Raw genomic sequence first — 23,192 nt, 5'->3', positions numbered from 1 at the left:
CGTGCCTTGAATTCAATAAAAATGATTTCTTTAAAGGAAGTATTATAATTGTATTTCAGTAGACTAATGTTTAGAAATGTTCCCCTTAAAGCCTTTGTTTATCATCTGTCAGCACTATATCTGATTACAAAAAAACAGTGTTTGCCAAGTATACTAATCTTTTTTGCCCAGCACAAGACAGCCGTATGATCCCCATTGGGTTTTTCAGATCAGGCTGATGTTCAGTTGTCCAACAATGCCAATAAGCCAGCTAAGCACTTTGGTCAGTAGTTTGAAATATTGCTTTGAGTGGAAAAGATAATTACTTTTTTTATAAATGTTTTATTAAGGCTTCTCAAGGATGCCAAGTTTTTTTTGTTCCATGTACCAACGGTTGTAGCATTTCCTTTGGTTCAAGAATAGATATTTAGTCACCAAGGATTTGTGACTGTACTGCCATAGTGAATTGATATCTGTGGTGACGTGGTAAGGACTACTTGGAAAGACTGAAATATAATTCTACCTCATATTGAGAAAGTGCAGGCCATGAATGCCATAAATGTATTTTACTGTAGAAAGAGTAACAACGTTAACCTGGAGAACTGGCTTTCCGTGACAACTGATCTACAGCCCTAATTCAAAATCATGGCAGTCAGTCTCAACATATTTCATCTTTCCTCACTAATTTCAGACATGGGGAAAAAACTTGGTACAGTATATTCTGAAAGCTGTGAGAAGAAACACAGTTATGTGGCATTATGTGCTTTAACAGTGCATAGTAATGACAATATGTCTTTATAGTAAAATAATATGAAATCTTGCTTACAGGTAGGTGAGGAATTTTACATATACTGCCGGTGTTAATTCAACACCAAAAGAATTAACTGATCAATTCTGACTGTTTGGTCTGACAATAATATCCTATATATTCTTGTGTCATGTTTTATTACTTTAAAAAATCACAATAACAAGTTTCAAAAGGAAAAGATTTTCAATCTTCTGTCCCGCAGCACTATAACAGTGATATATACAACTTGAACCTGTAGCTTGTGTACTTTGGAGATATTTATTGCTATTTCAAAGTAATGATGGTGCAAACCTTAAGGCAAATAAATGTGAAAACTTGCAAGAGTGTGAATACTTTTGCAAGAAATGTTTGCACTGTAAAATAGGAAGATCTGGGTATTGCTAGTAAAGAATCTGTGACATGTAATGTATATTCTTGTCAACTTATAGGTTTATGAGAATTTTTCACTTGTTTTGTGTAGGGTTAGTTACGTTTCATAGAATAAGAAAGGATGAAAAACTTGCATTTGTATGTGGTTTTATTATCTGATATTTTGGTACCATTTTTTTCATGCTTTACTGTTTATTTAATGTTTGGTCATGTGAACCTGAATCTTATTAAATGCTGTACATGATTCTTTCAGATCACCATATTTTTGATTGGTGATTTCTTTTGAAACCATTCCATTTTAAAGCCACCAGTTATTTTTGGCTTATGACTCAAAACACTCTTAGACTGGAAAGGAAGGAATTAGTGTTTAATTACAAAATAAAGTTTAGGTTCCATGTCCCACAGTGCCTACTCAAGAGCTTGTATCAATTCTGGGACACATGTGTCTCTTCCTAACCTGTAAGCTCACAGATGCCAGCCAAATGCAGGATACCCTGGTGGACACAAGCTCACCCTCCCATACAGTACTTAAGCAGCACACAAGTGTCCATCGGGGAATCCTGGACTCAGCTGCTTAGCTGAACTTCAGGTTTAGTTAAGCCAGACTTGATCTGATGATGTACAGTACTGTATATGACTAGCATTGTATTAGTCCTTATGTATAAATAAGAATCAATTCTGATAATATGTACATAATGTACATATATGTAATTATCTAAAGAAAACAGTTATAAAGCATGGAGCAACTCCACCAATATAATCTGTTAACAGGCTTCTGCACATTTAAAATAAAAACCTTTGTTAAAATCAAAACGTGATGAAAATTGAATTGCCAGTGAGGTTGTAGCTTCACCTTTAATATCTACTGTACATACTCCTGACATATGGTTCCTTCACAGCAATGCATAATATCATTGCAAACCATACTAGCATATGATTAATGAAAGAGGTACTGTAGGTACTGTAGTTTTAATGCAGTGTCTTTGTCTCCACATAAGTTTTACGTTTCGAGCTGCTTCATAAATCATGTACCATTTTATTTTCCTTTTGCAATCTGCTGATAAGACATAATTCTCCTTTTGTGTTTCATTTTTGCTGTCTGCTGCTGACTTTGCATAGACACCATCTCAGTGGTTGAGTAAATTCCTTAAGCTATACAGTACTTTCTTTGGATAATACTTTGAAAAGACTGTATTGAGTATGGTCTATTCTGAAGAGAATACATTTGAAATTGTATGCTATACTTTTGAAGTCTACATTAAGTTATTGTTCATTACTTACAGGACTTAGATGAGAGAGAGAAACAGCTATATTGTACATGTAAAAGAGAATATATATACTGTACATAGCAGTGTGAAGTTTTTAAGATCAACTTAAAAAAATAAAATTAGAAAGTAAGGTACTGACACCATTTGTCCTTGCAAGCTGTTTATCAATGTTAATCATACACCCCTTCAATCAAAGAAACCAAGTGGTAACACTTTTTCTTTGTTCTCTTGCACAGTGAGGTAACAAATGAATAAACCAGGCATGAAGCTTGAAAAGATACATTTTTTTAAAAACAACCATATATTGGTACAAATAGGTAGTTCAAGTAGGTACTGTACCTGTGTAGGCTGCAAAGGAACAAGTAATGTTTTACTCCATGCTGAAAAGAGAAGAAAAGAAACGCACTGTTTCGGCTGTGAAGCCTTCTTTGGGTGTGTGTTAGTACAAATATTTACAAAATTTTCAGGGTCCCTCCTTCTACATATACAGGAAAATGGAATCTTATCCATAACTGTCAGTTATGAATTAAAAATCCTGCATATGACTAAATGTCTCTTAAGAAGAATAAATAAAGGGGATTTTTTTTTCCCTAATCCAAACAGTACATTTCAAAAGGCATGAGAAATTATTTTACGGACTGGTTCATATCATAAATAGAAAATAAGATTTTTTCGCTGTTACAGTGCAGTCTGTACGTATTTGGACAGTGACACAATTTTGTTGTTTTGTGTACTGACATGACATATACATTTTATTGTTCCACCTTGACATTCTGCAGAAAAGGTGACATGGCCAGGCCATAACATAAGGTTTTCCTTGTCTCTGTTGCCTTTTCATGTCATGAATCATCTTCCCTGACATCCTCACACCTTTTTACTGCTTTAGAGTTGGTATTTGGGGATGTCGTAAAACAGCAGCTTTATTGCTCAATCAACGATAGTTTCCTGTATATAAAAACTATTTGTGATTATGTCAAGGAAATTGGCGACTTTGCAAAAAAGGAATGAATGGGGTTGATGGGCATTTTAATGTTCTAAAATTGTGTAATCTAATTGTGTTTAAAAAATGACCCAGGTACTGTGAAATTAAACACTTTTTACAATAAAGAGTAAAAGAAGTTTAGTTTGTTCCGTAATGTATTCCGTTTTGTGGAAACACAAAATAATTTACTGCAGAAATGCATTTAAATCTTATTTTGAAATGTTCAACTTCTGGCCAATCAGCTTCCTCACTGATGGACCAGCACGATAGTCAACAGTACCTTGGGATATAGGATCCATGGTTCCATCTCATGTTGTATCACCAAACCTGTGAAAATTATGAGCATTTTAACCTCCATAGTTGCGTTCCTTTCCCCACGCTCTTTCAAACTACATTTGTTTGTGATACAAATAGACAGTCTACGGTATATAACAATGATGAGACGATGTTTGTTGCAGAAGAGGGGACATTCTAATGCAATCACCCCACACTGTACAGTGACGGTTTAATGTTAAATGTTTCATTTCATTGGGAAGCTTGCCAATGAAGATACGCACTGTACATAGTAATTTACAGTTTAGGGAAACAGATAAAGCACATACAGCCAAAGTAATATACTGTACGAATTAAGTCTATCCCTTCTAATAAACTGGGACTTGGCAAGGACATCATTCGCTGTCCGAGGTGCTGATTCCAAGTTAGTCGAGAAACGCCACTGTCCTTGAAACTACTTTCCTTCAGTTAGGTAACCGCGTTGCAGAGGCGTTTTTTTCCGTAAACCACTGAAAGTCAGTGAAATCAACGTTTTAAAGATATTTGAAAGTAATTTTACGAACCAAAGGAAATGCATATAATAGCCAATACCCGTTCACATAATTATATAATATTACAATGAAATAAATACAAAGAAATCATTTAAACGTATACTGATTCGGTGAAGAGTCTTTTAAATTCAGATTCTGATTATTTGGGAGTTCGGTGTTTACTGATACGTTTTAAAACAGTTCCATACGCTAGCAAATACTATATACAGTACATGGAAGGTCGCATTAAGCCTTTGTTTTTTCTTGCTAATGCCGGTACCGGTTTTGTAAGTAAAGGGACATAAAAAGTACAAGGGGGTGGGTTAAAAATATTTTAGTCCATCCCAAGTAGCGTGTTTAATAAATTATTCATCTGACAGAGGAGCTGCAGCTCAAATGCTGATGTCAGGAGTTCAGTGCAGCATTTCATGGTGCAGGGGTGTAAGAGGTTTGTTCGCAGCGGAGCTACTGTACCTTCCCATCACAGCAACCATACACATGCAAGTCTGGGAATCGAGATGTCTCGCAGTAAACAGTTTTTATTTTTTTCTTTGGTATTTTTGTACCTGGTTCCCGCAGTGAATCTTAAAAGGATTTTCAGATGCCCTTCTGCGTGCACTTGCTCCAAAGAGTCCATTATTTGCGTCGGCTCTTCATCTGTCCCACGGATTATCCCTAATGACATCAATTCCCTGTAAGTAAATATTGTTCTGTTACACATTGATAGTTATACTCCGCGTCTTGTTAAACATACATTAGTTATTTTCTGGTGCTAACCAGGCTTTTGACGACAGCCACTTATCATTTACTGTACATTTTTCGAGTTAATACAATTGAAGAGACTGATTAATAAATAATTAGACAAAGTGTGGTTTGAATTGAAGAGATTTGATCGTGTTTTAAAATATGATAATAAATTGAGCAGTTTGGAATTTGCCTTTTTATTTTAATTGTATAGTAGAGTCAACAACGTGGTAACTGACGTTTCAAGGATATTCACGGTGAAAACCGTACTGTACCTTCAAGGGGTCACGAAATTGAATATTAAGCAGAATAACAAGTATTGCTATAACAATTTGACTTTTTGTGTTTGATGTTGAAATGTTTTATGTGTTGTTGTTTTTCAGGAGTATTGTAAATGGAACCTTTTCCGAAATTAAGGAGGGGATGTTTTCACATATGCCTTCTTTGCAGCTACTGTGAGTACAAAAATATTAAACGAGTACTGAAGTGCTGAGGTGACCGCATGTTAGATCTAATCAATATTTAGAATGCAATGCAATTTAATATCTTTAACTAGACTGCAGAGTAAAACCATGAGCTTTACATGTTTTTTTCTTTCTGCCAGTAATAATGTGACCTCTCAGTGTACTGTAGGAACACTAGTTAAGTTGAAAATGGCAAAGGACTGAATACGAGTACGACAGTTTCAATACTGGCTCAAGCAATACTATCGATCCAAGAATGGACTTGAAATATACTATAAAAATGTACTTCATTTTACGTTTAACATTTAAACAACAGTGCTTTGGAGCCCTTAACATAATGTGCTGAGAAACATTCGCACATTTTGCTGTCTTTCTTGATTTTCCTACTGTATATCGTGCCTCTTCATTACCATCACTTCAACTTCAAAGTTATTATGTTTTCAAAGAACTTTACCCTAGTAGGAAACACAGTAACACAGTTTCTTTGCAGTTCTCAAATTTAAAGAAAGAAAACTCTTCTGTGCTTCATTTTGCCAAAAAAAAAGTTCACATGAGTTTAGAGAAAAAAAAGATTGACAAAATTGCGTAGTATTGCTTGGCGAAAAGTGCTAAGATTTCAAATGAAATAAATGCAATATTCAAGACTGTGACAGTAATTGTCAAGAATTGGGACCCAGGATTCTTTTTTTTCTTTTTCCTCCAGGTTGTTCGCTGTATAAGTAATCCTGGAATATGTTTCTGGGATGCAGTATGTTAATTATCGCTGAGACACCCGCAACCTCTCTAATCAGCCTTTCTTTTTTAGAAAAAAAAGTTAAAATGCACATGGAAATCTGTTATACCCATGCCTATTTAAAATAAAAATATAACAATAAATGAAAGGCTACAAATGAGAGGGGGTCATTGAGCACATCAAATTAATTTAGTTACTAGTAGGTTAGTGAACCAAAGGTTTCATGCAACTGCTTCTGAAAAAAAAATGTGATTTGCTTAAAGGAAATCGCTGGGTAGATCATTCCAGATTACCACAACATTTTGTGTACAGAAATGCTTTCTACTCTTAAATTTAAAATGTCCTTCCCACATAGAAGGATCTATGTCCTTTAGTTTATTTTGTTGATTATAAAGAAGAACATCAGTTGACCTGTCAATGACTTTGATGATTTTGAATTCAGACCCCTGATGACTTAAAGAGGATGTGAATTTAGTCTCCATTCAAGACTAAAATGATTTGGTTCTTTTAGACTGTCAATACATTACATTCCTTTAAACCCCAGATGGATTTGATTCTTTTTAATCTTATTTTCTGGATTGATTCCAGAACAGGAATATTTTTTATCATGGTGACTACAACTGTATACAACACTGTGAATGAGGTCTTAGTAGTACATTGTGTAATTTTATCATGCATTGATCTAAGTCTACACCTTTGAATTGTATACCCTAACAATCTGTTTAGCTTTCTATGGTTTCACTAATTCTGTTCACTAGACCAGTGAACCCGGGCCCTTAATCACTAGATGTAACTGGTGCCAGTAACGTCACGTCTTGTTTGATAAAAGCTCCATTTACGATTTCAAAAATACCTTACTGGGTGGCGCAGTGTTGCAATGGTTATTGCCTCACAGAACTGGGGGCTTGAGTTTCATTCTCAACCTGGGGTGCTATCTGTGTGGAGTTTGTATGTTCTCCCCGTGTTCATGTGGGTTTCCTCTGGGTGCACCGGTTTCCTCACACAGTCCAAAGACATACTGATAGGCTAAGTAGCTTCTGGCAAGAAAATTGGCCCAGGTGTGAGTGTCTGCATGTTTGTTGGCTGTGTGTATGCTTAATGATGGACTGGCATCCCACCTTAGGTGTTTACCACACTGTGCTCCCTCGCTACCCTTAATTGGATGAAGGCATTAGTAAATGAATGTATGGATGGAAGTCATGTTATTTGCCAAACTGCTTTATACCATACGGCAAGCAATGAGCACACCCTGGATGGAACACCAGTCCATTGCAGGGCAAGTGCAAGCCAATCACACATGGGGAACAATTTGGAGGCCACAATAAAGGCCAAGGGGGGAAATTGGGCCCAGAAACTGGGATAACTCCCTACTCTTATCAAGAAATTTCCAGGGATCTTTAATGACTGCTGAGATTCAGGATCTCGGTTTAACATTTCATCTGAGAAACGGCGCCCACTACAGTATAGTGCCCCTGCCTCTATACTAGGACATTAGGACTCACACAGACCGCAGGGTGGGCACCCCCCACTGGTTCCACTAACACCACTTCCAACAGCAACCATAGCTTAGTCTCCCATCCATGTACTTACCAGGCTCAGCCCTGCTTAGCTTCAGTGGATAGCCAGTTGAGAGCTGCAGGATGATATGGTTGCTGGCCTATGGATGGAAGTACTCTAGTTAAAGTAAATTATTTTCAACAACATCAGTGCACAGTGTTTCATACACTCTCCTCAAACTTGATAATTAAGAATACGTGCCCTTATTCCTGACCACAAATCTCTTCATTGATGTTCATTTTATGTAGAACAAACTCAGGTAGGAACAACAGATAGTATTTAATCCCCAGTTGATCTCATGCCAACTCAAACACCTGAATGAGTTCTGAGTCTTATTATTTAGTACAAGGTTGGCACCAATCCCATAGGAGTTCATAAGAATTGAAAGCAAATTTTAAAATAGAAAATTGAAATCAAATAGCCTGTGATTAATTTATTTACTGAAGCAAAGCTTGGAGGACTCAAGGATCCCTCAGAACCAAGATTCAGATTCAGGTTTGACTGGTTTAGAATATGATAATGATGTGCCGACATAAGCTCCTGTTGTTTTATATAAGTTGCTTCTTCAAGCTCAATGTTTGTCATCTTATATTCATATTTTACTTTTTCAGTTACTTGTGTTTAACTTTCTGCGTATGTCTTAACAAAATGTCTCCTGTCAGGTGTTTGCCCAGTTAAAGTTTGTCTGTCACAGATGGTATCATCTGTGAGCTTGACTGGTTTTAGGATTTAGTAGCTATACCAAAATCTAACTTGTTCAAATAAATGTGGAAGATAAGTGGTCCTAATACAGATCCTTGATGTTCTTTACTAATTAGATCAACTAGTTTTAGCATACTGTACATCCCTAATGCATCCATACTCTGTTCTTTTTTATCCATTCATTAGTTTTCAATTTAAACATATCAAGAGACATTAGCTCAACAAATTGGTATTTTAGCTAATAGCATTTGTTGTTTTTAATGTTTCTGAGTATAAATGCAACACCTTGATATTCTACAACCTGCATTTAATCTTTTATGAGGTCCTATGAAAACCTAAAATATAACAGTGCCTTACCACACTCTGTGCTCAGTTTTATAGTATATCCATTACGTCTGTTGCTTATCTAACAAAGTGTAGTAATTAAAAAAGATTTGTGTTTTCTAAATCCATGCTGGCTATCTTCTAAAATCCTTTAATTAATTAATTATCCCCTAGAATCCTATATAAGATTATAAGAATAGCCATTGTTGATGTGCCCTTACCAATATACTATATAGCATGATTCAGTTTAGCTCCCTGTTTAAAATTAATTATCTGTGCCCTTTTTACAGGCTTCTTAATTCAAATTCATTCATCACTATAAAGGATGATGCATTTTCTGGGCTTCCACACCTTGAATATCTGTGAGTATTTTACTAAATTCTAAGAGTGCAATACATCTCTGTATATTCAGGTAATGTGTCACATCAAGCCCATTAAGTTGTCACTGTTAAGAAAATATTAAAGATTTCCATTAATATTAATACATGAAAGAGAGATGGGAAGAGATAAATAGAATAGAAAAGGAATGGAAATAGAAAAGGGATAGAAAAAAACATTGTAATATAGAGTAAGCAGGATTGATGATAGGATCAGATAAGTTTAGTGGACAAAGTAAAGTACAAAAAAGACAAAAACACAGTGTTTGGTCAATAGGTTGATTGCACATACTCATGTAGTTGTGTGATATATATACACAATGGTCTCTGTCCACTGTGTTTGAATAGTCTCAAGACCAACTTGTTTATTTATACACCTCCTGTAGGTTTGATATCACAATCTGAGCCTCTGTTGGCACAGGGAGAAGCTCTGTTCTTTTAAATGTCGTAGACAGGAAACGGTTATGGAAAGAGGGTAGACTCAGTGCATACTGTAGATATTATAAACAAGTGGAAAAGCCCACACATAAAACTCATAGATGTTACTATGTGTGGAGAGCTTAGATGTGACCTTTCCGCCTACCTACAGTAGCTACTGTAGCTGTTTTGCTAGCATCTAGGTGATCAGGAGATCTAATTAGCTGGGCATCAACAACATGGCTGGGCAGCTTGTCTGTGGTCTGGTCTGTGCTTCGCTATTGATTATGTAGAAATCTATTTTTTTATATTTGTCAGTCTCTTTGAAGATTTTGAATGCCTGAATCAGGTCCTGCCTTAATCTTCTCCATTCAGAACTAAAAAAACTATTAACTCCGTTAATTTCTTATTAATAACAAAAGTTATTAGGTTTTCTTTGGACTAAAAGAAGTAATATTTCATAACATGGTCATTATGAAATGTGCAAAGTATTGTAAATAAATTCTTAGTAATGTACTGTACAGTTTTAACATAGCATCCCTTGATTTAAATGATACCTTTAACTGTATATCCTCACATGTACAGTATTTTGCATTTTTATTGCTTAATTGTATTGTCTGGAAGAGGAAAGCAATGATTCAACATAAACTCCTTACTGTTTTTAATCAGCATTTCGAAGCTGTCTTTTCAATGTATTCTTTGTGGTTCATATTATTCCTGCCTGCTCCGAACACTTCCACCTGTCCACGTTAAAACCATTTGCATTCATTACTGCTCCTTGTCAGCTGAATTCTTATACTTTAAGAAACGATCAGATAAGATCACTTCATTGGCCACATACAATTTCTTGCATTAGGAATTTGTCTTTTCACATACCCCAACTTGCTCTCCATGAGACACACACACACACACACACACACACACACACACACACACACACACACACACACACACACACACACACACACACACACACACACACACACACACACAGGGAGAGAAGCTGGGGGTCAGAGCACAGGTTCAGCCATTTATACGCCACCCCTGGAGCAGTTGGGGTTAAGGGCCTTGATCGGGGCCCAACATAGTAGGATTCCTCTGCCAGCCACAGGATACAAACCAGCAACCTTCCAGCCACAGGCACAGATCCTTAGCCACAGAGCCACCACACCGCCCCATATCAGTTGTAAGTTATTTAAGTAATATCTACAGTTCCTTTACTAAATACACGTTGACATTTCCTGAAATTATTTTACCACATACATTCTGTATACATTTTTATTTTTTATTGTCTGCAATTAAAATGCAATAGAAACAGGACCTCTATAATTACTTGGTTTGGTTTTGTCACCCTTTTTACTACATTATCAATTTTCCACCCAAAGGGTACCATATTACCCCTGTCTTGAGTGGCTGCTGAAAGTGTTTGGCTAATGGTCTATAAATTATATCCCTCATTTCATTTAGTACAATTGGTAGAATACTGTCAGGCCCTAGAGATTTGTTTATCTTAAGTGCTTCTAATATCTGCAACACATTTGCCTCTTCAATGCTAATACTATTTAGGATATGGCCCTGTCTTTTCTCAGTCTGAGGTTTTTTTTTTGTAATATCTGAGTGAAACATTAATACAGTACATTAGCAATTGTTCATTGTTCATGTAATTGTTCATTTTTTAAAGTTTCTCCTTTTTATCCTTTTTATGAGATACTATACTTCATCCTTTACATAATGGAATCTTCTGGACAGTTCTGTAGTTCACAGCGAGGTCCATGTACTGTACATAATGTGCTGTACAGTAGGTCAAGTCTAGGTTCAGATCCATTTTGGATCCTTCAGATACTGTAGCTGCTCCATTCATGGACTACTAGTCATTCTTGTTTTTATGATAGGATGTCAAGGTGCTCCACCTGTATTTTCAGCAAGTGAAATAAGTTCATCTGAGCCAAGAGCACAATGTGTTTGGTATAGAAGAAGCAGAGGCTTACTGCACATCACTGATGCAATAGGATCAAATTAAATTGTATCTACTGTACCTCATTCCCAAATCAATTACAGTACATTATGCATTAGAAACAAATATTTTAAAACATAAGTGGCAGGAGCAATTTCTTCTTGTTCTGCATATAATTCATTTCATCAGTATCTCAGGTGCAGGGAATGTGTAGAGTCAGAGCTCTAAAATGAAGTGATTAATCATTGTTAACATTTGACCATGTTTAGTGTACAGTATTCTGTTCCGGGAACAATACGAACAAGGACATAGATACTTTAGGGAAGGTTTCCTTAGGGACAATTGGAATCATTCTAGGATTAGAGGATGTGGTATAAAATTAAAAAAATGAAAGTTATTGGTGAAGGAGGTGATATTATTTGATGATGATGAAAGAAGAAACATCTTGAAGAAATATACATTTCCAATATTTTCTTCCTCCTTGTTTTGCCCAGGTAAATGCAGAAAGACAAATGTAAAGCTGGTAAAAAAAATAGATTCTCATCTGCCTAAAGGATTTTTTGATATAGGAAATGTTTCAAGATATGAACAGTTTAATAAGATTGTGAACCTAAGGGTTCACAATATACAGTAGATGTACATTTGCCTAGTAGCAGCAAACAAATTAATCTGAGTGGCTCAAACACTCCAGGCACTAGGTTTGTGGTCATGGGTTTGTCATTGGGTCATGTCACTAACCCGCTGTGGCCATGACGTCCCAGGTGGCTGAACACAATAGGCTGATCATGATCCAGGCTAGTGTGGGCTTAGTCAGCAAGAGCTTTCTCGGGTCTCTGGTATACACTGACCCCTACAGTCACCTGGGCATTTGCAGGCCCCTGGTTTTGTCAGTAAGGGACGTGCCTCTCCTTCCAATCAGCTGATGTAATGATGCTGCGTGTAATTTTTCATTACGTGTAAAAAGTACAGGATGGAGCTGCAGTGCCCGACACCTGTTAAACTATGAGTGGCTCAAAGCTAAGCAGGTGAGTCTGCCTAAAATTCCTGGTTCTCTCCTGTATGTGATCACGGTGTTTGCAGTTGTGAGCCGAGATTGGAAAACCACACAATTGGCTCTGGCAAATTGCACGAGTATGACAAACGTAAGTGGAGATTTCAATTTTTTGTTTTAAAAAAAGGTAATCTCATCTTCTGTGAAATTAACTTGTTTTTGCTTAACAGATTCATTGAAAACAACAGGATAGAGACAACATCTAAATTTGCTTTCCGGGGTCTTCGAGATTTGACCCATCTGTAAGTGTGATGGTTTTCTTTTTCCTTTTTTGTGACATTGCATGAAATTTAGATGGTGGACTGCTAAATGTTTTTGTTGGCTTGTATTATATGTTTCTTTGGCTCCTGTTCTAGGTCTTTGGCGAACAACAATATCAAGGTTTTGCAAAGAGAGGTCTTTGGTGATTTGGACTCTTTGATAGAGCTGTAAGTAAAATTCATGATTTTTACACCATAATTCAATATACTGTAAGCTAAATGTAATATTGTATTCAAAAGCACTACTTTTTCTTCTGAATTCCTAGTAGAAAGTAATAGTTTATGTTCAAAATTTGTAAACATTCAACATACTGTGTGGAAGGCCAAACTCAGGAATGATTCAAAGGCATCATCTGGCATTGGTTTATGTAAACTGTGGTATTTTTTTCTGAAAGATTTTCACATCCTTCATGTGCACAGCTGAAAAAAAGTAAAATTGCCAATCAACAGAGGAGGCAAATAGCTTACTTGTTCCTCACAGTATTAAATAAATAAAGCTTTTCATTTTGCAGTTTGACTCATTTTTGTTCTTGGAATGTAACTACGTACGTATGTATGTCGTTTCATATACTGATTTTAAATTAGTGGATTTTTTATTACAGAGCAATTTCTTCATTGGTATATTGTAGAAATCAATTTTTTTTTCTCTTCTATTAGAATTTAGCACTCCATGTAAAAAGTGTGTAAACTTAATTCTACCGTTAGGCTATTTTTTCCACATACATTGTTTTTACTAATTATTTAAAACTTGAACAATCATCTTACTCTTGGTTCCCTTGGTGTTACTGTCCAGTATATGAATATACATATTGCTTATTGGGTTACACTGTTCTGCGAGATTATTTTGATTGCAATTTATGTAGGTGGTGGTTATAAAATTGTATTTTTTGAGAGGAAAAACTGCGATTGTGTGACATGATGATCTCAGATGGTAAAGCCTGTAAAATTTCATGTCTGTGCAGAAGGGTTTAAATGTTGAAAAAGGAAGTTAAGTTTTTTTATTTATGTTTCACTTTAGAGGAAGCTTCGTTTATCCAGGCTTGCAGTTTTGGGGTTTTTTTTTTCTTATTCCGGATTTGGTCTTGATTTTTCTTTGTCTCTACTTAATTGCAGAGATTTGAGAGGAAATGCTTTGGAATGTGACTGCAAAGCCAAGTGGCTCATGACCTGGCTTAAAACTACCAATGCCACAGTGTCTGACGTGTATTGTGCTGGACCAGCCGAAATGAAGGGCAAAAGGTTGAATGATATTCCAAGCCTGCACAAGGAGTGCACATCTACAGGTAGTACAGCCTATGGCAATGCACTGGTCAGCTCCCAGGACCATAATTCACCATTTATCCTAGTCATCCGTTTGATTATTTGTTCAGATGGTTTGGTTTAAAAAATCTTTTTTTATAAGTACTTTGCCATACAGTTGCCAATGCTGCTTGCAGAACTACGCATTGGGTTGAGATAGGGGTCTTTACTGGGTAAGTGTAATCTGCATCTGAGATTCCTGCTTTACTGAAGCAGGTAAAGTGGAAATTTAGGGCCTGTTTATACTGCAGTCTATGGCCAACACTGCGGCCAAGGGAGTGTACAGTTTAGACATTCAGCTGAAAATCATTGAGCTTGAAAATAAATGTCACTAGTCACAACACTTATTTCACACTGTCTGAACTTTGACCTTGTTGCTATGTAATACAATGCTAAAATGAAAGATTGTTGGCATTCCCACTGTTCTTTTTTTAATGATCCTTATTATGATAAGGAATGTTATAGTTAGGAATAAAATCAACAACAATCTTTGACAAAAAAATAACACTTCCTATGAAGGTAACATAAAGAACAGGCTTTATAAGCAAGTTGCTAATGGAGTTTTTATTATCTTACTGAATTAACTGAATGATTCTAAAACAAGTGTTTTTTGCATTCTTGTTTTTGTAGACCTGAGTATGATATATAGCATTAATTTATTATTTTAGGAATATGCCCTTTTTGAAATAAGGTCAAATTGTATTCCAGAATTCATGTTCTGCTGTTCTTTTTTGCTAGCACAATGTTAATAAATGTCATTCACAAAATACCTGCTAATGTCCTAAGTACTACACACCAGTACTTCTGTTTAATGGTTTGAAACTAGAATATATGGCACTAGTCCATCACAAGGCACATACTTACAGGGACAACTAACAAACAACTAACATATCCAGCATGTCTCTGGAAAGGCAGAGGAAAAATGTGTTTGGTATAGAAGAAACAGAGGCTTACTGCACATCACTGATGCAATAGGACCAAATTACATTTTCTCTACTGTACCTCATTCCCAAATCAATTACATTATACATTAGAAACAAAAAAATCTTCTTGTTCTGCATAAGTTCATTTCATCAGTACTTCAGGAGCAGGGAATGTATAGAGTCAGAGATCTAAAATGAAGTGATTAATTATTGTTAACATTTGACCATATTTAGTGTACAGTATTCTGTTCCGGGAACAATACGAACAAGGACATAGATACTTTAGGGAAGGTTTCCTTAGGGACAATTGGAATTGTAATTCTAGGATTAGAGGATGTGGTACAAAACCAAAAAAATGAAAGTTATTGGTGAAGGAGGTGATATTATTTGATGATGATGTTCAGCATGTCTCTGGAAAGGCAGAGGGAACTGGAGAACCTGGAGCTAACACATGTAGACACAGGGAGAACGCACAAACTCTACAGTAGTCACCCCAGGAAGGAAATGTAGGACTCAAAAGTGTGAGATGGCATTACTATCCTTTCTCGTCACCTGGCTTACAACAACCACTCAAAAACAACATGACTGTGGTATTGTGACAGGCCTCAACCTACTGTACTGTATATACCTAAAGATAACTCAAGGGGCCTGAGCACATCAAAAACGCACAAGGACTTTGACTGCGGTGAAGGAATGTTTATTTTTTAGAATAACACTCAAAACTACACTTGCCATTTGCTATTTTAAAACCCCACCACCAGCTTCCACTGAGGTCTTTGGTATACCAAACATAACTGTTCACACCCACACGAGAATGTGTGAATGAAATGAACAATTAATTAACATAGTTTCACCTCTAGTGTGTCTATTTAAAAGGATTCAAGTCATTTAATGGCCCCTAGAGGCTTTTTAAAGAAACACTTAACAGTACAACTTTATAAAACTCTATATAGACCCAATTTAAAAATAAAAAGGCCCAAACTTGCAAGATAGGAAAGAGCATTACAACATGTAATTTATATATCCTGTGGCAACACATTTTTGCAAACTTGCAGTTAGTGTGTATTCTATTTATATTGTAGATATACAATTTCTAAGACAGTGAAATTAGGATGCACTCAGTAAATAATCACAGCCTCAGATGTTTCTGATAACATCCAATCTCCAGTCCATATACAGTGCCTTGCGAAAGTATTCGGCCCCCTTGAACTTTTCAACCTTTTGCCACATTTCAGGCTTCAAACATAAAGATATAAATTTTTTATTTTATGTGAAGAATCACCAACAAGTGGGACACAATTGTGAAGTGGAACGAAATCTATTGGATTTTTGAAACTTTTTTAACTAATAAAAAAATGAAAAGTGGGGCGTGCAAAATTATTCGGCCCCCTTGCGTTAATACTTTGTAGAGCCACCTTTTGCTGCGATTACAGCTGCAGGTCGCTTGGGGTATGTCTCTATCAGTTTTGCACATCGAGAGACTGAAATTCTTGCCCATTCTTCCTTGCAAAACAGCTCGAGCTCAGTGAGGTTGGATGGAGAGCGTTTGTGAACAGCAGTTTTCAGCTCTTTCCACAGATTCTCGATTGGATTCAGGTCTGGACTTTGACTTGGCCATTCAAACACCTGGATACATTTATTTGTGAACCATTCCTTTGTAGATTTTGCTGTATGTTTGGGATCATTGTCTTGTTGGAAGATAAATCTCCGTCCCAGTTTCAGGTCTTTTGCAGACTCCAACAGGTTTTCATCCAGGATGGTCCTGTATTTGGCTGCATCCATCTTCCCCTCAATTTTAACCATCTTTCCTGTCCCTGCTGAAGAAAAGCAGGCCCAAACCATGATGCTGCCACCACCATGTTTGACAGTGGGGATGGTGTGTTGAGGGTGATGAGCTGTGTTGCTTTTACGCCAAACATACCGTTTTGCATTGTGGCCAAAAAGTTCGATTTTGGTTTCATCTGACCAGAGCACCTTCTTCCACATGTTTGGGGTGTTTCCCAGGTGGCTTGTGGCAAACTTTAGACGAGACTTTTTATGGATATCTTTGAGAAATGGCTTTCTTCTTGCCACTCTTCCATAAAGGCCAGATTTGTGCAGTGTAAGACTGATTGTTGTCCTATGGACAGACTCTCCCACCTCAGCTGTAGTTCTCTGCAGTTCATCCAGAGTGATCATGGGCCTCTTGGCTGCATCTCTGATCAGTCTTCTCCTTGTCTGAGCTGAAAGTTTAGAGGGACGGCCAGGTCTTGGTAGATTTGCAGTGGTCTGATACTCCTTCCATTTCAAGATGATCGCTTGCACAGTGCTCCTTGGGATGTTTGAAGCTTGGGAAATCTTTTTGTATCCAAATCCGGCTTTAAACTTCTCCACAACAGTATTACGGACCTGCCTGGTGTGTTCCTTGGTCTTCATGATGCTCTCTGCGCTTTCAACAGAACCTTGAGACTATCACAGAGCAGGTGCATTTATACAGAGACTTGATTACACACAGGTGGATTCTATTTATCACCATCAGTCATTTAGGACAACATTGGATCATTCAGAGATCCTCGCTGAACTTCTGGAGTGAGTTTGCTGCACTGAAAGTAAAGGGGCCGAATAATTTTGCACGCCCCACTTTTCATTTTTTTATTAGTTAAAAAAGTTTCAAAAATCCAATAGATTTCGTTCCACTTCACAATTGTGTCCCACTTGTTGGTGATTCTTCACATAAAATAAAAAATGTATATCTTTATGTTTGAAGCCTGAAATGTGGCAAAAGGTTGAAAAGTTCAAGGGGGCCGAATACTTTCGCAAGGCACTGTATAGCAAAGAACACATTTTTAATCCCTGTAATCACAGAGAACTTTCTAGTTTCACTAGCATGTGGATTAATTAATATGTTTTTTTTAAACATTAAAAATAAAGCAGGAGTAGAAAAAAAATAATATTCTTTATTCTCATTTTTGAAGGATGACAACAATGATGAATGGATTAAAACTTAATCTAGACGTTTTCTGTAACTCTGTTTTCAGTGACAGTCAGGTAATGGGGTATAAATATGCAGTTAAGGTAGTAGGATCTTATATTTTTATTTCAGAAATTAATTCCAGCATCCTTGGTTATACAGTATGAAACCAACTTTTTCAAGTCGAGCCTTGTGCCTTATTTTTGTTGTATAATACAGTACTTGAGAATGTACACATTGACTAAATTCAAATAATTAATTTGTCAACTGTCAACTCCATATTATAAACCCAGTATTTGATGACAGCTTTTTGTTTACAAGAAACCTCTTCTTTCTGCCAAATGGAAATCTGCAATCAGGCAGTGAGTTTGTAATTTGCAGCTGACACAGGGTTTGAAGTTCTGATTTGCTACATGCCCAAGTAATATTTTGGTTCCTGCTTCTCATTCTTTATTAATCTTTATTAATCTAAATCTTGTTTCTGATCCTTTCTACAGACTTTGTCCTCCATCAATCTCTGGCATTTCAGTCTTTGTCGGTGGACACCTTTCATTATAAAAATGATGTCTTTGCTGCCATTGCTGCTCCGAACACAGAAAACTGCATGGTGATGCAATGGGACCATATTGATAAAAATTTCAGGAGCCATGATAATATTACAGGTGACAACTCCTTCATGAGACTAAACCTTTGATCTTTAAGACCTGCATGCACAAAAATCCTAACGTATACAGGTGTGATCACTTACTTTTTAAGAATAATCCCCAAATCCTGAAATGCAAATGAGATGACAGTGTTTTTCATGCATTTCAAATACACACGTCTGCACTCTTTAGCTTTACCAGTCACTGTTATTGCTCTGCTCTGGTTTATTAAGATTAGTTTGCTTGGAAGCTGGCAGCAGGCAATCTCCAAAGTCTGCTTGGCCACTTTTTTAGATGCACTCTTACTGGGTTAAGATGAGTGCAAATGTATGGAATGGTGGATATGTCAGAGGAATGACATGTCTGTCACCAGCTTAAATAACAGCTAGTCTCTGGAGCATTTCAGTAATTAACAAGACAAATTATTTAACATCCACTAAACTCACTTCAGTTAAAATGCTTTATTCTTCAAAGCTGGTGTCTGATTCATGAATTATTATTGTCTTCTTTTTCAATACAGGGCAGTCAATTGTTGAATGCAAATGCGTATTGATTGAAGATCAGATTTTTATCATAGTGGCGCAGCTTTTCGGAGGCTCCCATATCTACAAGTATGATGAAAGCCAGACCAAGTTCATCAAGTTCCAAGACATTGAAGTTTCCAAAATCTCCAAGCCCAACGATATTGAAGTGTTCCAAATCGAGAAGGACTGGTTCTTCGTCATTGCAGACAGCTCCAAAGCTGGACTATCCACTCTTTACAAGTGGAACAGTAAGGGTTTTTACTCCTATCAATCCCTTCATGAGTGGTTTCGGGATACAGATGCTGAGTTTTTAGATTTGGATGGGAAGCCTCACTTGATCTTAGCCAGTCGCTCCCAGATCCCGGTGATTTTTCAGTGGAATAAAAGCACCAAAAAGTTCACCCCACATAGTGAGATTCCCAACATGGAGGACGTCGTGGCTGTGAAAACCTTTCACATCAAGGGAGATCTGTACTTAGCTATGACCCGCTTCATCGGGGACTCCAAGGTGCTCAAATGGAGCAATAAGCAGTTCGTGGAAGTCCAGGCCTTGCCTTCCCGGGGCTCTATGGTTTTACAACCCTTCTCCTTCAAGGACAGACACTATCTTGCCTTGGGAAGCGATTACACCTTCTCACAGATATACCTCTGGGACGAAGAGAAAAAACTCTTTGACAAATTCAAGGAGATCTACATCCAGGCTCCGCGCTCCTTTACTGTAGTGTCCACTGACCGCCAGGATTTCATCTTCTCCTCCAGCTTCAAGGGCAACACCCAGATTTTCGAGCACACCCTGGTGGATTTGAGCTTGTGAATGCAGGCACTTAACCCAATCTTCTGTGATCAAGCTCATGAAAAAGACTTCACTTTTCATTTATGTCAGGTATTTATTCATGTTCAATACTTCCTGCATTTTTACTAAACTTTTAATCTGTTGTTGCTATTGGCACTCTTCTAACTACTTGATATTAACACATAATGAATAATAATTCCATTACATTTGAAGGAGGAGACCCTTCACAGCCATTATAAAGCAATTTCATTTTCATTGTAACCAATTTAGGAAGGAAAATGGATTGTGAATGTCAACTAGATTCTAGTTGCCACATTTCCTATGGTGACATACTGTATTACCTCATCAAGAGCTGTGTATTTAACTCCCTGTGGCATCTGTTATCCTTGCTTTATCGCTCATCATGACTGTATGAGGAAACACCCTCTGGAATACAGTTTGTGCTGAACAAAGAAGAGCCTGACAAGCACAAGCCTTCATAGGTACTCCACTGTTTCCTAAAGCTCATCTTTATTGCACCCGAGGGAAAGAAAAAAGATCCCATTTAAGCGTTTCTTCTTGATCCCATCAGGCATTTTTAAGAAAAGATTACTGAAAGCCAAGCCTCTATATTAACCCCCAAAGTTCTTTAATGATGATAACCAAAGCAAACTGTATAATGATGAAGCAGTATATGATACTAGTATTTTTATAGTTAAGCCATACTGTAGCTCTGGAGTGATTGGTAATAGGATTTGGTTAGCCAGGGACACAGGGTACCTGGAGAAAGTGAATTATGATATAACTCAATGCATGGACATTCCTAGCACTTGCAGATAAACAGAACTGCTGTCAAAATCTATTCTAAAAAGCCAATATTTTAACAATTAAGAGACTCTGTTTTATATGAATGTAATATCAACCAATTAGGAGTCAACCAAAGCTGGACTTCACTCACTCACACAAACTTTTTTAACCTCTCGTTCTAGCACTGAAAGCTTCCTCTTACAGAATGCAACATACTTTTTTAAGTATTCAGGTTTATCCTGTGTCCATGGGATACCATAATGTTGAAAAGTGGCAGGAAAGACTGCCTGGGACTTTCAAACGGTAAAACACACAGCATGTCAGTGGTGAGTAGTGAAAAATGAATATTCCCCTCACGTGTTATAACTTAATTGATAATACAAAACCAAAAGGAATTCTGTCAGAACAGGGTGTTTTAAAAAACAGATGTAAATCTTTTTAAACCACAGTGAATAGACCACATTCCTCAGTCAATAGAGTTAATTATTATATCCTTAACTTCTATTTCTTAGAGGGGAATTTCTCATTTGAACTCCACACCTGGCTACGGGGGTCTGATAAATACAGTATATAAGATTGAGGACTTTGAACTAAAGGTAGCTACAGTAGCAGTCCATCAGAAAATGCATTGCTGATACATATATGTTTTAGACCAAATCTCATCAGAACGGTAAGAAACATAAAAGATAGATGTGGGTTTTGTATTTGCAAAGGTGGCTATGCACCGCCATGCCATCATATTCTTATGAGAGTAGTAAGGTCCAGTACAGCACTGTATTGAACTGCAGCTGAAGAAACAATCAGGCATTGTGCTATTGCTCTTCCCAACAAAGAGACTATTGCTCCTGTTGCAAATATGACATGCCATTCTGAATGCCAGTAAAATTATGCACACAACCCAAATGAATATGCTGCTTGTAAGAGCATGCCATTTGAGACCCGAGTGTTAAATAAATTCTAGTTTGTACAGTTTTAAAACCTTGAATAATCTATATTAAGGTACTAATGTTAGTACCGGTGTGGAAATAGTACAGTACAGCATATGGTATTATACTTAATAGTACCATTTAATGAAATATGCAAGTTGTATGATGTAGACATTTTTGTATCATAAAAGATACTGTATATGGATAAAATCTTATTGAATGCTAGCCTTGTAGATATTCTTGAAAAAGACAATAAAGATGCTAATGATTAACAATTTAGGTCTCTTTTTACTTCAATAAACACAGATATATGCACAAAGAACCTACTGGGAATTCATTCATTTTTATATTTTTATAGTATTAGTGTGCTTCTTACATTGACAGCAAAATGGGTGTTTCTTCTATGTTTTAACTAATCTTTTACATCTTCATGTGCCAGCATACAGAAAACAAAGACAAAGTAGGGAACAGAGAAAATAATTTAGCACAAACCATTTAAAGGAAGTCAATACAAAGGTTAGGAAAGATTGTATATCTATTGAAGTCCATTAATTAATCTCTCATTCATACAGCTCTAAGAATATTTTATAACTCTCTTAATAGCCTAGACAAGAGATTCAAGTGTTTAGTACACTTCAGGTGAACATCCATCACATGCTAAATTATTTATAGGAATAATCTGGTATTTAAAGAAGCATAAAACAACGTCAGGTTGAATACAGATGATTCAGCACAGGTGTTCATTTAGCAACATCAGCAATGCATAAATTTGCACACAGATATACTATCATTTAAATATATAATATCATATTAATATGTAAACATAATAAAGTTCATTGTACATAGAATTGTATATAATGACACTTCAAAAGTATTTTAAATTGAGAAAACTGCATCAATGATTGCATAGTGTGTTACATGATGTAGGTTGCTGAACAATGTTATTAACAAGAAATCTCCAAGCATTAAGTATACTTAATTTAAGTATTTCCTTGAGGTGAACTACTTTGAAGACATCCCAGGTATCACTGAAATTGATAGTTTTTTGTTTGTAATCTCTTGGGAGCCATTGTTTATGTCTCCACACACACTGAAGATTGTCAACAACTTTTCTACCCAAAATAAATTAACACTTACATTTGAATGATTTCATTGCTTGGTTTCTTCATATTTAATTGACTCAAGCTTTTGTCAATCATACAGTACATTCCGAATAACTCATCAATATTGCTACTAGGAAACAGTCTGACCCAGTCAGGGGGATACTGTGGTAGTTTGAAAAAATTACAGTGAAGTCACAATGCAAAAAACAAAATATGGAAGAAAACCTTATGCATTTCCCATATTCTACATATTTTAATGTTACTTTGGAAATTTACTATTCATTTTGTTATCATGCTGCTCAATTTAGGCATTATTTTCAGCTGTAAGACCATTTTAAAAAAAATCATCTCAACGTTTCCAGCCTGGGAGTCAGTTTGCAACCCTAGTATTGTATGATATGACGAACATAAACTCTGCTGAACTGTAAAGTATGTACAATCCTATGGAAAAC

General features: G+C 36.5%; 1 protein-coding gene across 1 annotated transcript; it reads left to right on the top strand.

Moving 5' to 3' along the window:
• Positions 1-4,608: 4,608 nt before the first annotated feature.
• lgi2a (leucine-rich repeat LGI family, member 2a) lies at positions 4,609-21,912 on the top strand. The gene is made up of 8 exons (XM_088625733.1): positions 4,609-4,903; positions 5,337-5,408; positions 9,024-9,095; positions 12,703-12,774; positions 12,889-12,960; positions 13,906-14,075; positions 18,462-18,626; positions 19,129-21,912. The coding sequence occupies exons 1-8, from the start codon at positions 4,638-4,640 to the stop codon at positions 19,944-19,946; spliced, it is 1,707 nt and encodes a 568-aa protein (XP_088481859.1). The 5' UTR covers positions 4,609-4,637; the 3' UTR covers positions 19,947-21,912.
• Positions 21,913-23,192: the final 1,280 nt, after the last annotated feature.

The sequence above is a fragment of the Lepisosteus platostomus genome, chromosome 1 (assembly GCF_059453375.1).
Source record: "Lepisosteus platostomus isolate fLepPlt1 chromosome 1, fLepPlt1.hap1, whole genome shotgun sequence".
NCBI classification, from domain to species: Eukaryota; Metazoa; Chordata; class Actinopteri; order Semionotiformes; family Lepisosteidae; genus Lepisosteus; species Lepisosteus platostomus.
The sequence above is the reverse complement of the archived record's forward strand: the minus strand, read 5'-3'. Positions and strand labels throughout refer to the sequence as shown.